This window comes from Leuresthes tenuis, unplaced genomic scaffold, assembly GCF_036924035.1.
Source record: "Leuresthes tenuis unplaced genomic scaffold, fLeuTen1.0.hap1 SCAF_9, whole genome shotgun sequence".
Classification (NCBI taxonomy): Eukaryota; Metazoa; Chordata; class Actinopteri; order Atheriniformes; family Atherinopsidae; genus Leuresthes; species Leuresthes tenuis.
This window is the reverse complement of record NW_027325363.1, coordinates 11705119-11723619: the sequence shown is the minus strand read 5'-3', so window position 1 is coordinate 11723619 and position 18501 is coordinate 11705119. Positions and strand designations below refer to the sequence as shown.

Sequence of the window (18501 nt, the reverse complement as noted above, 5' to 3'; positions counted from 1 at the left end):
TGTTGTTTGTACATATTGATCTATAAATCCTTCATTTAGCTAAGATGTGAACACCCTTAAAATTGAGAGTCTGCACTTCAGCCCAATGTTGATTATTGCTATCTAATTATAACCTGAATATGTTTTAGCATAAAGCTAATATAAAAAACATTTAGGAAATTCAATCTATTTTCCCACTACATGTATAACAAGATGTAATAATAATACTATTACTACTACTACCACTACTACTACTACTACTATTATTACTACTGATACTACTACTACTAATAATAATGATAATAGTAATGATAACATTGTTAGACTTGTATGATTTATTTGGTCTTAAATATCTAAATGACAATCTATTGAAAAGGCTGATCACTAAATTTTATAATATACATACATAGAGATATGATGAAATATAAAAGTGTATGTAAATAATTTTTCTCAGACATACATGCACTCATATCTTTTAGAGTGTGGTGGGTGCATGTTTGTGAGTGACTTGTTTGTGAACTTGTTTGTGCTTTTGGAAAAGAACCAACGAGCTGTTGTTGTTTCAGTCTGAGGCCTCCTTGAATAACATGATGTATCGAAGGAGAACACTCACTTGGGAAGCATTTAAACATGTTTTGTGCATATTGTGAATGAGAGGCAACATCATGACATCATCCTGCCAATTTATCTTTTACCCCGGGGGGCAGAGGGGGGAATAAGGGGCCAGCTGGGCAAGCAAAGACAAGCAAGTGTTTCCGACAGGAGTGATTACATTGAGGCCTGAGGCTATGAAACAAGAGCTCATCAGGTGCTGGGTTGGAAATTAATTAATTCAGATTGTGTTTTTTTATCATTAATTGAAGGTGATCTTGGCTCTTTCAAAACACCGTGTGCACTCTAATTAGCAAGGATAACAAAATAATGTTGTTCCCTATAAACTGCACAAATTAGTTTGATATTGAGGAATTATCTTTAGATTAAATGTAAAAAAGCTGGCATGTCAAAGCCTTTTTACATATTGTGAATAGCATAAAAAAGTTAATTAGGGGTTCTCATTTAGATGCATTACTTTACTGAATGCAAAGGTACACTAAATATTCGTCAGTGAGAAAAACACTTAAACTTGATTTATTGTCTTAAAATAACACACTCATCTTTATGAAATGCAAGCCAAATTAATAGGTTTTCCAGATAGACTACATGGAATAAAACAAATTAGACTGGAAAGGTACAAATATTACATTTTTGGATAAAGTAACCTTAATTATTCATATAAACTTGAAGTCATCTTGGCCTTTCTCCGACCAACCCTCACAGGTTGACTCTGGCCCAACAGTTTTAGTGTATCTGATGACCTGTAACACATTTCATCCAGTGTGTAGTCCGTACTGACCCAATAGGGTTTGAATGTTTCTTCATCTGCAGTTTTGGATGTAATTGAGTTTGAGCAAAACAAACGAGTTCATTGTGGATTTAGGAAGATCCAGGAATATATCAAACACTACATAAACTTGTGGAAAGAGGTGGAGGTGTTAACCTGGACAGCAGCTTGGACGGGAAATGCAACACTATCTACACTGACGGACACAGTAGACTTTATTTTCTAGAAAAAAAAAAACACTTTGGTTCTTCATTGAAGATGTTGCATATCTTATAAAAAGGTAGTAGTGGAGAAGTAGAGTATAGAGTATAGTTTTCTGTGCCGTCATCGGTTGGGGCAGCAGCATCAGAGCCAATGATTTAGAAATCTTTTGGTTGTTCAAGAAAATTAACAAACTTAAAAAGGAAGACAGGCTCTTTGCTGGGGACTGCTGGAGTCTCTGGCACTGGTTGTGCAAAAAGGCATGTTGCACAAGCTGCACAACTCAATGAACAACGTTACACGCCCTGGACACAACATACTGATCGAAAAATAGTATGTTTATGTGTGGCTGGACTCAAACCAATCTAATGGTGAAATGGTGAAACACTAACAACGGCACAAAAAAATAATCAAAAATCCACCTACAATAGAGACTGGGGGTGAGGTTACGGAGACTGACCAGATCGATTAAATGTTGTGAATGCCATGTTTAATAAGCCACTGTTTCGTATATTTAATTCCACAGAGAACAATGAGATACTGAGGTGCAGCATGAGATCAGTGTTCCTCTGATTTTTCCGTTGTTTAAGGTTTTATATTGCCTGCTGCGCCTGTGAACGGTGCCCCATGCGCTGCACAGCATGGCATTCCCATTCTCCAATTTTTCAAAGTGTATTTTCTTTTTGGCAAGATAAACTGTCTTTCAGTACTATGGCCCTTTACAGACATTCCGAATACACTCAAGGGTTGAAAACTGGATTTTTTTTGTGGAGGGTGACTTTAACAGTGTGGACAAGCATTCGTTTTTTAAAAAATTCATTTTTAATCTGATGTGCAGGCACATGAAGAAAATCCACAATGGGAGAACATGCAAACTACATTTAATTTACTGGATAAAATATGTATGCCTAGGCTTTGTAAACAAACAAAATGAAAATGACAAGGAAAAAACAGACCATGGATAAAAGTGGTCAGTGGAGAAAAATCATAGAATTTGCCAATACAGGCTGTTTTGATTAAACAGCATATCAGTAACTTGCCTTTACAAGTTGCATTACTACACATTTGTGTTTATTGCATGTCATTACACACCATGTATTACGAAGGACACCCTGCCTTGTGCTTTTACCCTTAATTCAATCATTCCATATGCATTTTTTCACAAGCTTGTAAGACACACAGAACTTTTAAAATAGGTATAAATGACTGACAACCTCTACCAGAATTGGTGCACTTTTTATAAACAACACCATGAGAACATTGTAGTCAGTACTTCATGGTAGAAACTCATATAGTAACATGCATGCCCTGTAAGCCTGGCTGCCACACAACTGAACACAGCAGCTGTATGTAACATACTGACTTCTTTTACTTGAAATAACACCATTAATGCTACTGTTATATCTTCTCATAGAATGTATGCTTTACTTTGAGATACTTTCAGCCAATTGCAAAATTATACAAAGAAATTTCTGATAATATACAACATTCAAGGGTAAAACTTGACCATACCCTTGTCAGACCTGGTTGAGGTTTATTCTGGTATCTATTGACTTTGAATATCCTATCATTAAATTACATGACTAATATCTGTTTTGTTGGCATCTTTATTGTTTCATGTCTTCTATCTGAAGGACTTATACCTTTGAGTATTGTAGCTAAAAACTGTAGTTTTCAGCAGTGACACAACAAAGCCAGGAGATGGCGACGTTGTACATGGTATAGTTATGTTCCCTCGTTATACAAAGCGAAGCCCAGTGTTTTACTGTGTGTCCATCCATCCATCTATGCATCCATCCATTTTCTATACCTTGGGCTTGGTCAAATAGTCTTTCTCTTAGATTGTTCTTAACTGAGTAAAATACCTTTATATCAGTATTTAAGTTGTGATCTTTATGAAAGATGGTTTAATTCTCATCATGCTAATAACTATTTTCATGCAGTTGAACTAACTGGGATTGAAAAAAATCAATATTAGGCTAGGAAAGTGAGTGGAAGCAGCCTGTAACAATTTTTTTTTAACTTTTGTGGCCTTTTCTTTACTTTTTTTAATTACAAACCTTGATAATAAAGTAAAATTTGACCTAATTTCTTATCATATCAATATAATTTATGACAAAGTCTCAGTGAAACAATGCTAGAATCCATCCATCCATCTTTTATACCTACTTAATCCAGTTCAGGGTTGCGTGGGGAGCTCAAGCCTAGCTGCATTTGGGCGAGGGGCAGGGTACACCCCGGATGGGTCACCAGCCCATAACAAGGTCACACAGACACAAACCATCATGAACACACACAAATATAGAATAACCAGTTAACCCAACATGCATATTGTAGGGATGGTCGGAGGAAGTACAATAAGACCGCATTAGATAAAATATGTAGTGTTTTTTTGTTCAATATAAATTTGAAAAACTGCCGTAGTTTCACTACAACAGAGCAACATCACAGCTGATTGTAAATTTATTTTAATTAGTGTTGCAAGACAGTTATCACCCTATATTTTTTAAAAATCCCCTACCATCTTCTCATGTCATTTTCCAACAAAGTCAAAGAAATCTGCTTAGAATAGGACTGCAGAGGGTCTTTTTTTTTTTTTTTTTTTTTTACAGTTCCACAGCATGCTCACTTCATACTGTCAGGGTCAGGGTCAGGGTAATGGGATGATTGTCTATGCGTACAGAAAATATAATAATCATGTTCTTTGGCTAAAAAATTAACTCACTGTATGTATTCATGTGGTGATGAGATGTTACAGCACTTTCATATGTCCCCTGTGCTGTTGGTCACTTAGTTGTCAATATGGGAGTCATGGCTGTGGTTATGGTAAGTATGCAAAGCATTAGTAATAGGTGATAAAAAAAAAAAATCTTCAAATTTTGCAGCATCAGTTTGGAGAAAGTCCTGTTGTCCAGCATGAAACCAGGCCAGTTAAGTTGTTAGTCTGGTATGGAAACTGCATCAAACTGTGAAAAATACAGGGAGAAGGATACAATATGTTGCAGGTAGAACAGGCAAAAGTGCAGGCCTCAAGAGTTGGGTGCTTCTACTTTGGTGCTGCTTTGATCTTTTGACACTGACACGAGTATTCTCACTGGAACCAGCTGTTAAAAATCTAATAAAATCCATGACTATTGAAAAACATGCAGTCTTCATAGGTCACTTTATGATAGTTATACTGTAAAATCAGTTTCAGAAATTACATTTGTCAGTGGAAGTATTGCACAAACATTCAGCACATCTTATTAACAATTCATACTCTTCAATGCAAGTATGACTGAAATGCTGGAACTTTCTTATTTCAAGTTTGTGAAGTTCAAAAGAGACATTGTTATAAAAAAATTGAAAAAAAAAAAATGTTTACAGGGCACAAGTTATCAGAGTCAAGAGTCATGATGCAACGCCCTGAAGGGAAGTTTCCAGTACAAACTAAGAGTAGAGGTGTGGGGCCTGGCTGGAGACACTGTCGATTCTACAGGGAGTTTGTTAGCTTGTTAGCTTGCTCGTGATTGGGAAGAACACCAAGTGTAAATCATGATCAAGCCTTAGGCAAATGCACTTCACAACTTGTGTTCCAGTAAATCAGCTCCCAAAAGACATAACCAACAGAGTCTAAAGTGTTTCATAAACTAAGAGACACCCCGAAAAACAAACAACAATTTATTTTTTAATTAAAATGGGACTAAGAGGCATATCAGCTGAGTCTTCAACATCCCTTAGGCTGAGAAATAACAAAAACAGCAAATTAAATATCACACGGCTCAGTGCTTTGACAAACCAGCTATGTTTAATTGCTTATTTTGATCAAGTGACAAAGGTAAAAGTTTAATTTGCTTTAATTCACTCATCTAAATTCAGTTATGTAAGTAATTTGACATGTAGTGTTAAGTAACAGGAAAATAAATGTAAACCTGCCAGAAACATTGAGTGCCGGATTATCAAAAATAATTGACCATAAAAATAAAACAAGACTGTGACTAAATAAGACTATGACTGTGGTTAACAAAAATGCAACACTATGAGGCATAACCAGACTTAACATTCGTGATGTGAGCGTGGAAGGGAAAGTGAGGATTCTGCAAATACTGTGACCTGGAAACTAAATGCTGTGGGGAAGTGATTGGTGATGATGTGCAGCTGTGAACGGAAAACAGGTGACATGAGTGAACCTAACGTGACAGGGGAAAAAACATGACCTGAAACATAACAAAGAACCTGAAAACATGAAGATCAAACATAAAAAGTGACAGAACCGGAAACATAACAATAATCAAAACATAAACTGTGACAGAAAGATAGATCACTTAGCCCTCATTGTAGATTTAAGATGTCTCATCTCTCTCGATACAAGCCCAAGAGCAATACATGCATTGTATCAACTTTTATTAAAATTATATTTTTTAGAACACGTTTTTCAGCCTTTTCACATGTATACATAGATATAAATACACACACACACACACATACTCTCAAACACATATATTTATATATATATTATGGCATGCCATTCAGGAAATTAATCTTTGAATATATGGAAGGAAACTTTGAATATATTGAATGAACCTTGAATATATGGAATGAAACTTTGAATATATTGAATGAACCTTGAATATGTGGAATGAAACTCTGAATATATGAAATGAAACTTTGAATATATTGAATGAACCTTGAATATATTGAATGAAACTTTGAATATATTGAATGAACCTTGAATATATGGAATGAAACTCTGAATATATGGAATGAAACTTTGAATATATTGAATGAACCTTGAATATATTGAATGAAACTTTGAATATATTGAATGAACCTTGAATATATGGAATGAAACTCTGAATATATGGAATGAAACTCTGAATATATTGAATGAACCTTGAATATATTGAATGAAACTCTGAATATATTGAATGAACCTTGAATATATGGAATGAAACTTTGAATATATTGAATGAAACTCTGAAGATATTGAATGAACCTTGAATATATTGAATGAACCTTGAATATATTGAATGAAACTCTGAATATATGGAATGAAACTTTGAATATATTGAATGAACCTTGAATATATTGAATGAAACTCTGAATATATGGAATGAAACTTTGAATATATTGAATGAACCTTGAATATATGGAATGAAACTCTGAATATATTGAATGAAACTTGAATATATTGAATGAAACTCTGAATATATTGAATGAAACTCTGAATATATGGAATGAAACTTTGAATATATTGAATGAACCTTGAATATATTGAATGAAACTTTGAATATATTGAATGAACCTTGAATATATGGAATGAAACTCTGAATATATTGAATGAACCTTGAATATATTGAATGAATCTCTGAATATATTGAATGAACCTTGAATATATTGAATGAACCTTGAATATATGGAATGAAACTCTGAATATATTGAATGAAACTTGAATATATTGAATGAAACTCTGAATATATTGAATGAACCTTGAATATATTGAATGAAACTCTGAATATATTGAATGAACCTTGAATATATGGAATGAAACTTTGAATATATTGAATGAAACTCTGACGATATTGAATGAACCTTGAATATATTGAATGAACCTTGAATATATGGAATGAAACTCTGAATATATTGAATGAAACTCTGAATATATTGAATGAAACTTGAATATATTGAATGAAACTCTGAATATATTGAATGAACCTTGAATATATTGAATGAAACTCTGAATATATTGAATGAACCTTGAATATATGGAATGAAACTTTGAATATATTGAATGAAACTCTGAATATATTGAATGAACCTTGAATATATGGAATGAACCTTTGAATATATTGAATGAAACTCTGAATATATTGAATGAACCTTGAATATATGGAATGAACCTTTGAATATATTGAATGAAACTCTGAATATATTGAATGAAACTTGACTGACGTCAGACTTCACGGAAGTGCCAGCGGCCATCTTGTCCAAGGTGTGGATACTGTGGCGAAAAGCGAATGACAATGAGTCAGTCCGCTCGGAATTTTGTAGGAGGAATATTAAAGTATGAGGACATCATTAACACACTGGCGAATGCATGTACGGGCCAAAATTCTCCCGATAACCCCGCCCGTTCTTCTAACGAAGAAGTCGTGGCAGACTTACGACAACAGGCCAGGCAGCTGTTTATCAGGCCAACCTCAGCAAGATTAATTTCCTGAACGGCATGCCATAATATATATATATATATATATATATATATATATATATGTGTGTTTCGTGAACATGAAATAAAAAAAAAAACTTCCATTGTTCACTGTGTTTCTTAAAGGAGAAGTATCACTATTAAGGATTGCAAGTACAAAAACTTTCAGGAGCTTCAAAACTGTAAAGCAATATGAACTAAAATAAGAGTTTACTGCTGGGGAAGTTTCTAGTTTTCAAATATCAAGCATAAATCTGGACCTGGGTTGATGTTAATTCATTCTTATATGACTGACTGTAAACCCTGGTTTGTTCACATGCTTCTGCTTTTGTTCATGTGATGTGTATTGGTGGTTGACATTGAACTCTGTTGGAAAATAGCAGATATTTTTTTTCTAATGAAAGACTAAATGACAGAAAAAAATAATACATTTCCAACTTTAAACTCTTTGTTGCATGTAATTCAAATGTATAAGTATTGAGGAGGCTGTGGCCCAGGAGGTTGAGCAGTTTTTCTGAAATGTTGGTGGTTCCATTGATGGCATCCCCAGTACACATGTCAAAGTGTGCATGGGCAGTTACTGGTTGTTAAATACTCCCAGTATGCTCAGCAACTCCTTTGTAAGTTGATTTGGAAAAGCATATAAAAAAATATATATATTAAAAAATTACCTTCAAGAAGAAAACAATAATTTTTAATTTTTTTATTTTCTGTAGTCATTTATTTTACAAGTACAAAAGTATTATTTTTCCCATTGTATAAGCTGCCTTTTGATTGAGTTTTTTCAAGTTATTTTTTTTAATATAAGTAACCAAATATTGAATCTATAACCACTCAAAGTACAATAATTTCAGGCAATGTAAACACAGTAAGGCTGTCATCACTCATTTAACTCTGATTGGTTAAAGAGGAAAGTGAGATAATGAATGTAATATTTAACTTGGGTGGCTCTTTCCCATCAGAATCCATGAGAATGAAAATGTCACCAGCGATAACAGGGCTGGCCTTCACGGCAATCCTGTTGGGGTTTGGTATGCCAAAAGAAGATACTCCTCTCTGTGAGATACTGGAGAGTCCAGAGTTTCCTCTGCTGTCTAAAGAAGGAGATGTGATAATTGGAGGAGCCTTTTCCATCCACAGCAAAATCACACAACCTCCACTTTTATTTACAGAGAAACCAACACCTCTCAAGTGTTCCAGGTAATTCTGAGTTTATACAGAAATACTGTCAAACAACTTTGATCTCAGTGACCATAAGTTTGCATTGTGCTCTTTATGTCTTAGTGTCAACCTCAGAGAGTTTCGATTTGCCCAGACCATGATATTTGCTATTGAGGAAATAAACAACAGTATATTTCTTCTTCCCAATGTTTCTATTGGTTATCGGATTTATGACAACTGTGGCTCGACTTTAACCTCAATGCGTGCTGCAATGGCTCTGATGAATGGTGATGAGTGGATTCTGGGAAAGAGATGCTCTGGTCAATCAGCTGTTCATGCTATCATTGGCGAGTCTGAATCCTCTTCAACTATTGTGCTTTCACGTACTACTGGACCATTTAAAATACCAGTGGTAAGATGGATGTCAATGGGTATGAGTGATTTTACAGTATGGTGTGCAAAGTCTGCATTTTTCTTTTGTGTCCATAGATAAGTCATTCAGCTACTTGTGAGTGTTTGAGCAGCAGAAAAGAGTATCCCTCTTTCTTTCGAACCATTGCCAGTGACCGCTATCAAAGCAGAGCCCTTGCCCAGCTGGTCAAACACTTTGGTTGGACCTGGGTTGGAGCTGTCAACAGTGACAGTGACTACGGAAACAACGGTATGGCTATCTTCCTTGCTGCAGCCAAAGAGGAAGGAGTGTGTGTGGAGTATACGGAGAAATTTCACAGAGCAGAGCCAGAAAAACTCCTGAAAGTGGTGGAAGTGATCCGAAAGAGCACTGCTCGGGTCATTGTTGCTTTCATGGCCCATGTAGAAATGAACAACCTCCTAGAACAGTTAAGTCTGAACAACATCACAGGTCGGCAGTTCATTGGTGTTGAGGCCTGGATCACTGCTGACAGCCTCGTGACTCCAACCAGTTTTAGTGTGCTGGGAGGTTCACTGGGCTTTGCTGTACAAAAGGCCAATATCAGTGGCATGGATGATTTTCTAATCAAAGATTTCTGGGAAACAGAATTTCAGTGCAATGTAACAAAGATGGATGATGTTACAAAAACTTGCAAAGAGAACCAAGATCTAATTAAGTTTAAAGATTATGATGATGATGTGGCAGAGCTGAGATATTCTACTAACATCTACAAAGCAATCTATGCTGTAGCCTCTTCTCTGCACAGCATCCTGAAGTGTTCAAACAGTCAGTTGTGTGAAAAGTCTATGGAAATCAAGCCATGGCAGGTAAAATAATCAGCATAGTGTTTTTGTTTTTTTTTCAGAAATCGCTTTATTGACATCAATACACTGACAAATGCAAATGTTTACTGCTCCTCAGGTAGTCGAGTCTCTAATGCAGGTGAACTTTACCATCAAGAATGGGGAACAGGTCTGGTTTGACAGCACTGGAGCAGCAGTGGCCCGGTATGAGGTAGTGAACTGGCAGCATGGGTCAGATGGATTGGTCCAGTTTAAGCCAGTTGGCTACTATGATGCTTCCCTACCTCCTGGACAGATGTTTGTTCTTAACACTGAAGCTATAACATGGCCTGGAGGGAGCAAGGAGGTAAAAGTCTTAATTGAGAGTAAAACTTAGTTCATCAAGTTTGACAATAATGTCTTAAATTATTGTTTAAGAAAGACAAAAATAACAGAATTTATTCTATCTAAAATTAGTTGCCTGTATCAGTGTGCAGTGAGAGCTGTCATCCAGGAACTTATAAAACCCTTCAAAAAGGAAAACCTGTTTGCTGCTATGACTGTATACCGTGTCCAGTGGGAGAAATCAGCAACACTACAGGTACCACGGAGCTGAATTACATAAATTTGCATGCACTGTTTGCATGCTACAGTGTGTGTTTCATTCTGAAATTAGCCATGGTACAGTCTCTTGTTAACATTTTTAGGATGTGACTTATTAAATTACATTAGTTACATTATTTTTCATTCCAGATTCTAATGACTGCAAAAAGTGTCCTGAAGAGTATTGGTCCAATCAGAACAGAGATGCATGTGTACTGAAAAATGTTGAGTTTCTCACCTTCACTGAGGTTATGGGCAAAATACTTGTGTTTTTCACTTTGCTTGGTGTGCTCCTCACCTTGATAGTAGCTACTCTATTCCTAATCAATAAGGACACTCCACTGGTCAGAGCAAACAACTCTGAGCTGAGCTTCCTGCTGCTCTTCTCCTTGTCTCTGTGTTTCCTGTGCTCTCTGACATTCATCGGCCGCCCCTCTGAGTGGTCCTGCATGCTGCGACACACAGCATTTGGCATCACCTTTGTCCTCTGCATCTCTTGCATTCTTGGGAAAACTATAGTGGTGTTAATGGCATTTAAAGCAACACTTCCAGGCAGTAATGTGATGAAATGGTTTGGGCCTGCACAGCAGAGACTCAGTGTGCTGGGCTTCACTGTCATACAGGTCATAATTTGCATTCTATGGCTGGCAATAAATCCTCCCTTTCCCTTCAAGAACACAAATAACTTAATGGAGAAGATTATTCTTGAGTGTGCTTTGGGATCACCTGTTGGGTTCTGGGCTGTACTGGGATACATTGGATTCCTCGCTGTGCTTTGTTTTGTACTTGCCTTTTTGGGAAGAAAGCTACCTGATAACTTCAATGAAGCTAAATTTATCACCTTCAGCATGTTGATATTCTGCGCAGTCTGGATCACCTTTATCCCAGCTTATGTCAGTTCTCCAGGGAAGTTCACTGTTGCTGTGGAGATTTTTGCCATTCTGGCATCAAGTTATGGTATACTTTTCTGTATATTTGCACCAAAATGTTTTATTCTTGCACTGAAACCTGAACTGAACACTAAGAAACACATGCTAGGGAAAATAAAATCTTAAGAAATCAATTTTATTGATACAGACTTTATCTTTTATTTATACTTTCATTAATTTTTAGGGTTTTACTGTTTAAGTTTATCTTTGAGACCCCATTTCATTATTTTCCATATATAGTTGGACTATTTTTCTTTCTAAGTGAAAATCTATACTAAAGCTTAAAAGCAATCAAATAATTCAAAATGGCTTCATATATTATATAAAAAATAATAGTAACTATAAGAAGAAAAAGAACAAGTTTAACATTTCCTAAATTCATCAGTTGTCAGACATATCTAAACTATTAAAGTATTTAATTAAATGTAATTTTAAAAACAACATATCATTATGACATTGTGAAACATTAAGAAACACAAAACTTCATACCAACATAAATCATAAAATGTTGTTTTCATGCAATTTAACTTTTAGTTTTAGTATAGAAGTGTAAACTTTGTGTAAAATGTTTTTGCTGGGTAATTTAACTCAAACACTGAATCATTCTTATATGTTTAATATGAATGGTAAAGATAAATAAATAAAAACACTACATCTCTGTCTGTTTCTTATTTCAAACGAATGCAATTTAGGCCTGCACACAAGAGACTCATTGTCTACTTAATAAACCTATTTAATGAACACATAGCTCAAGCGTAGCATAACAAAAAGTAACAGAAAAATGCCGGGCAAAAACACTGATTTTCAAGAATCTTATTGGTCGAAGACTCTGCAAATCCGATATTTGGTTTTATTAAGGGGTAAGATTCGGAAAAGTTGATAGTATGGTTACAAGTCACAAATCTAACTTTCCTGCACGGCTACTGTCCAGTACATCATTATGTCTTGTGCCTAACACTTTGCCCAAGGGCAGTAGTGAAAACATATTTCAAGCACTGTCACAAAGGAGTGCTTAGACGGGATGACACACGACATTTGTGACTAGAAGAACAGCAAGGAACTGTAGTTATGGAATCAGATCTTCCAGTTCAACCTAATATCCCTCTAAAGTGATCTCCCGTAGTGCTCTTACATCAGAAAAAGTTCCACTTGTTAGGGTTGATGTTTGGACATCTTCACCAGGGATGCTATGAAAGGTTTGCAAGTGCCCACAAAATGGTGTGAGACCTATATGTTATCTTCATGTCCATGTTCACACTGAAAAGGGAGAAAGCGGTATCCTAGAACATGAATCAAGAGATTATATTATTTGTAACAGCTCCACAAACTGATGTGAGACTGCGTCATAAATCCTCCCTTTCCCTTCCCTAGTTGTTTATATAAAAAACTTTGTTATGAAGAATGGAATAAATTGAATGTTCAGCTGTACGCCAGCCACCTGTGCAGATAGAAAATACAAAGATATCCTTCCATTACAGAAACATGCAAAACCCTGGTTTGTTCACGTGATGAGTGTTGATGTTTAACATTCAACTCTGTTGGAAAATAGCAGATCATTTTTACATTTGGGGACACTTAATGAAACAGAAAATTATGCAAAACATGCAACTCTATGGTACATGTAATTAAAATGCATAAGTATTGAGGAGGCTGTGGCCCAGGAGGTTGAGCAGTTTTTCTGAAATGTTGGTGGTTCCATTGTTGGCATCCCCAGTACACATGTCAAAGTGTGCATGGGCAGTTACTGGTTGTCTAATACTCCCAGTATGCTCAGCAACTCCTTTGTAAGTTGATTTGGATAAGCATATAACAAATGAAAAAAACAACAAGAGAAAGTAAAAAAAATACCTTTAAGAAGAAAAAAGCATTCATTAAAATTTTAATGTCTTGTGTTTTTGCAAATACGAAAGCATTCTTTTTCCCATTTTATATGCTGCCAGAACATTAAAATTTATTCCATTCTTCATAACAAAGTTTTTTATATAAACAACTACATTTTGAATGTATAACCACTCAAAGTGCAATCGTATGAGACAATGAAAACACAGCAAGGCTGTCGTCACTCACTTAACTCTGATTGGTTAAAGAGGAAAGTGAGATAATGAATGTCATATTTAACTTGGGTGGCTCTTTCCCATCAGAATCCACGAGAATGAAAATGTCACCAGCGATAACAGGGCTGGCCTTCATTGCAATCCTGTTGGGGTTTGGTATGCCGAAAGAAGATACTCCTCTCTGTGAGATACTGGAGAGTCCAGAGTTTCCTCTGCTGTCTAAAGAAGGAGATGTGATAATTGGAGGAGCCTTTTCCATCCACAGCAAAATCACACAACCTCCACTTTTATTTACAGAGAAACCAACACCTCTCAAGTGTTCCAGGTAATTCTGAGTTTATACAGAAATACTGTCAAACAACTTTGATCTCAGTGACCATAAGTTTGCATTGTGCTCTTTATGTCTTAGTGTCAACCTCAGGGAGTTTCGATATGCCCAGACAATGATATTTGCTATTGAGGAAATAAACAACAGTATATTTCTTCTTCCCAATGTTTCTATTGGTTATCGGATTTATGACAACTGTGGCTCGACTTTAACCTCAATGCGTGCTGCAATGGCTCTGATGAATGGTGATGAGTGGATTCTGGGAAAGAGATGCTCTGGTCAATCAGCTGTTCATGCTATCATTGGCGAGTCTGAATCCTCTTCAACTATTGTGCTTTCACGTACTACTGGACCATTTAAAATACCAGTGGTAAGATGGATGTCAATGGGTATGAGTGATTTTACAGTATGGTGTGCAAAGTCTGCATTTTTCTTTTGTGTCCATAGATAAGTCATTCAGCTACTTGTGAGTGTTTGAGCAGCAGAAAAGAGTATCCCTCTTTCTTTCGAACCATTGCCAGTGACCGCTATCAAAGCAGAGCCCTTGCCCAGCTGGTCAAACACTTTGGTTGGACCTGGGTTGGAGCTGTCAACAGTGACAGTGACTACGGAAACAACGGTATGGCTATCTTCCTTGCTGCAGCCAAACAAGAAGGAGTGTGTGTGGAGTATACGGAGAGATTTCACAGGGCAGAGCCAGAAAAACTCCTGAAAGTGGTGGAAGTGATCCGAAAGAGCACTGCTCGGGTCATTGTTGCTTTCATGGCCCATGTAGAAATGAACAACCTCCTAGAACAGTTAAGTCTGAACAACATCACAGGTCGGCAGTTCATTGGTGTTGAGGCCTGGATCACTGCTGACAGCCTTGTGACTCCAACCAGTTTTAGTGTGCTGGGAGGTTCACTGGGCTTTGCTGTACATAAGGCCAATATCAGTGGCATGGATGATTTTCTAATCAAAGATTTCTGGGAAACAGAATTTCAGTGCAATGTAACAAAGATGGATGATGTTACAAAAACTTGCAAAGAGAACCAAGATCTAATTAAGTTTAAAGATTATGATGATGATGTGGCCGAGCTGAGAGTCATTAGTAACATCTACAAAGCAATCTATGCCGTTGCCTCTTCTCTGCACAGCATCCTGAAGTGTTCAAACAGTCAGTTGTGTGAAAAGTCTATGGAAATCAAGCCATGGCAGGTAAAATAATCAGCATAGTGTTTTTGTTATTTTCAGAAATCGCTTTATTGACATCAATACATTGACAAATGATAGTGTTTACTGCTCCTCAGGTAGTGGAGTCTCTAATGCAGGTGAACGTTACCATCAAGAATGGAGAACAGGTCTGGTTTGACAGCACTGGAGCAGCAGTGGCCCGGTATGAGGTAGTGAACTGGCAGCGTGGGTCGGATGGATCGGTCCAGTTTAAGCCAGTTGGCTACTATGATGCTTCCCTACCTCCTGGACAGATGTTTGTTCTTAACACTGAAGATATAATATGGCTTGGAGGGAGCAAGGAGGTAAAAGTCTTAATTGGGAGTAAAACTTAGTTTGTCAAGTTTGACAATAATGTCTTAAATTATTGTTTAAGAAAGACAAAAATAACAGGATTTATTTTATCTAAAATTAGTTGCCTGTATCAGTGTGCAGTGAGAGCTGTCATCCAGGAACATATAAAGTCCTTCAAAATGGAAAACCTGTTTGCTGCTATGACTGTATACCGTGTCCAGTGGGAGAAATCAGCAACACTACAGGTACCACAGAGCTGAATTATAATCATTTTCATGCACTGTTTGCATGCTACAGTGTGTGTTTCATTCTTAAATTAGCCATGGTACAGTCTCTTGTTAACATTTTTAGGATGTGACTTATTAAATTACATTAGTTACATTATTTTTCATTCCAGATTCTAATGACTGCAAAAAGTGTCCTGAAGAGTATTGGTCCAATCAGAACAGAGATGCATGTGTACTGAAAAATGTTGAGTTTCTCACCTTCACTGAGGTTATGGGCAAAATACTTGTGTTTTTCAGTTTGCTTGGTGTGCTCCTCACCTTGATAGTAGCTACTCTATTCCTAATCAATAAGGACACTCCACTGGTCAGAGCAAACAACTCTGAGCTGAGCTTCCTGCTGCTCTTCTCCTTAACTCTGTGTTTCCTGTGCTCTCTTACATTCATCGGCCGCCCCTCTGAGTGGTCCTGCATGCTGCGGCACACAGCATTTGGCATCACCTTTGTCCTCTGCATCTCTTGCATTCTTGGGAAAACTATAGTGGTGTTAATGGCCTTTAAAGCAACACTTCCAGGCAGTAATGTGATGAAATGGTTTGGGCCTGCACAGCAGAGACTCAGTGTTCTGGGCTTCACTGTCATACAGGTCATAATTTGCATTCTATGGCTGACAATAAATCCTCCCTTTCCCTTCAAGAACACAAATAACTTAATGGAGAAGATTATTCTTGAGTGTGCTTTGGGATCACCTGTTGGGTTCTGGGCTGTACTGGGATATATTGGATTCCTCGCTGTGCTTTGTTTTGTACTTGCCTTTTTGGGAAGAAAGCTACCTGATAACTTCAATGAAGCTAAATTTATCACCTTCAGTATGTTGATATTCTGCGCAGTCTGGATCACCTTTATCCCAGCTTATGTCAGTTCTCCAGGGAAGTTCACTGTTGCTGTAGAGATTTTTGCCATTCTGGCATCAAGTTATGGTATACTTTTCTGTATATTTGCACCAAAATGTTTTATTCTTGCACTGAAACCTGAACTGAACACTAAGAAACACATGCTAGGGAAAATAAAATCTTAAGGAATCAATTTTATTGATACAGACTTTATCTTTTATTTGTATTTTCATTTATTTTTAGGGTTTTACTGTTTAAGTTATCTGTGAGACCCCATTTCATTCTTTTCCATACATAGTTGGACTTTTTTTTATTTCCAGGTGGAAATCTACAGAAAAACTTAAAAAACAATCACATCATTCAAAGTATATAGTATATACTATGATAATAACAATAATAGTAGTAAGAAGAAGAAAATGAAGAATTTTAAGATTTATAAAATTCATGAGTTGTCATATATATATTTCATAAATATCAATGTATCTAATTAAATATGAAATACCAACAAGTTATTTTGTCTTGATTAAATATTATGAAAAACAAAATATATACCAATGAATATTATAAAATGTTGATTTAATGTAATTTAACTATTTCTTTTAGTGTAAAAGTGTAAACTTAGTGTAAAATGATTTTGGTGGATAATTTAACTTTCACAATGAGTCATTTTTTGTTTAAAATAAATAGTAAAGATAAATAAATAAAGACACTAAATCTCTGTTTGTTTCTTATTTCAAATTATGGTAATGTAATTTAGGCCTGCACACAAGAGATTCATTGTCTACTTTGTAAACTTCTATAACGGACACATGGTCAAGCTTATCATTAAAAATGTATTTGAAGCACTGTCACAAAGGAGTGCTTACATGGGGTTACACAAGACATTTGTGACTGGAAGAACAGCAAGGAACTGTGGTCATTGCATCAGATCTCCTAGCTCAACCTAATATCCTTCAGCAGTAGTCTCCTGTCACGCTCTCACACCAGAAAAAAATGCCACATGTTTGGGTTGATGTTTGGACCTTCACCGGAGATGGTAGGAAAAATTTACCAGATGGAACAGTGGCGCAGCCCATAGTATCAGAGGTGGAGTATTCCTACTTATTAGTATGCTTAACTTCAGTTTATTTAATGAAATGAACAAACATGGTTCACATAGATCAGATCTGGTTGGAATATCTTGCAACAGACTTAAACGTTGGAGTGACAGGAGTCCAGACCTACAACCCATGAAAAATCTTAGGATTTGTAGAGACGGAGTCAATTGCAGCCAGTACAAGTGTGTGTCTCAGCCTGAGCAGCACGTGGCTGGGTGTCATGCCCCTATCTTTCTTGACATTATATCTAAAGTTTCTGAGGAACATATTGTCCACTGTTTTTTTTGTCTTCCATGACAATACACCTTTAAAGTAACAAGCTGGAAGAAGGAAATGTCCAACATGTGGCTGACATGGTCAGAGAGTCTGTTTTGTTGGAAAGCCATGCTGTTATCCCAAACCATAACCATGTAGTTTTTATTGTCTAAGCATACAATCGAAGACCTGTGTCTTGGATGTGACGTCAGTTGGATATTGTCACATCCAACTGACGTGTCCATGTCGTTACTGCTAATCAGCTATCTCCTTTCTTCGTAATTCTTAAGCCGAGCCATAGATACTTCAGAGAACAATAGTGCCATCTACTGGATGGTGCTTTGTGAATCACAAGCTATTTGTTTGTGGATCTGTGTGGATTTGCGGAAAGAATGTCTCAAAAATACGAACATGTGATGAGTGATCCAAAAAAGCTGAGTCACGATTCACAAACAGAATTTTTACAAATGGAAAATTAAATATTTACTAATACACATATATTTGTAAAAACC

At 36.4% G+C, this 18501-nt stretch overlaps 2 protein-coding genes across 2 annotated transcripts; both read left to right on the top strand.

Moving 5' to 3' along the window:
• The first annotated feature begins 9029 nt into the window (after positions 1-9029).
• Positions 9030-11758, top strand: LOC140313725 (extracellular calcium-sensing receptor-like). Its single transcript, XM_072391715.1, has 5 exons — positions 9030-9318; positions 9396-10145; positions 10240-10467; positions 10578-10701; positions 10854-11758. The coding sequence occupies exons 1-5, from the start codon at positions 9064-9066 to the stop codon at positions 11756-11758; spliced, it is 2262 nt and encodes a 753-aa protein (XP_072247816.1). The 5' UTR covers positions 9030-9063.
• Positions 11759-13843: 2085 nt separating this feature from the next.
• Positions 13844-16822, top strand: LOC140313724 (extracellular calcium-sensing receptor-like). Its single transcript, XM_072391714.1, has 6 exons — positions 13844-14011; positions 14096-14384; positions 14462-15211; positions 15304-15531; positions 15642-15765; positions 15918-16822. Exons 1-6 carry the CDS (start codon positions 13845-13847, stop codon positions 16820-16822), a joined length of 2463 nt encoding a protein of 820 aa, XP_072247815.1. The 5' UTR covers position 13844.
• The last annotated feature ends 1679 nt before the right edge of the window (positions 16823-18501 follow it).

Coding starts and splice junctions, on each gene's coding strand:
- LOC140313724 (XM_072391714.1), top strand. CDS start 13,845: ATGCCGAAAGAAGATACTCCTCTCTGTGAGATACTGGAGAGTCCAGAG. Junction 14,385..14,461: donor GACCATTTAAAATACCAGTG/GTAAGATGGATG, acceptor TTGTGTCCATAG/ATAAGTCATTCAGCTACTTG. Junction 15,532..15,641: donor GGCTTGGAGGGAGCAAGGAG/GTAAAAGTCTTA, acceptor ATCTAAAATTAG/TTGCCTGTATCAGTGTGCAG.
- LOC140313725 (XM_072391715.1), top strand. CDS start 9,064: ATGATATTTGCTATTGAGGAAATAAACAACAGTATATTTCTTCTTCCC. Junction 9,319..9,395: donor GACCATTTAAAATACCAGTG/GTAAGATGGATG, acceptor TTGTGTCCATAG/ATAAGTCATTCAGCTACTTG. Junction 10,702..10,853: donor AGAAATCAGCAACACTACAG/GTACCACGGAGC, acceptor TTTTCATTCCAG/ATTCTAATGACTGCAAAAAG.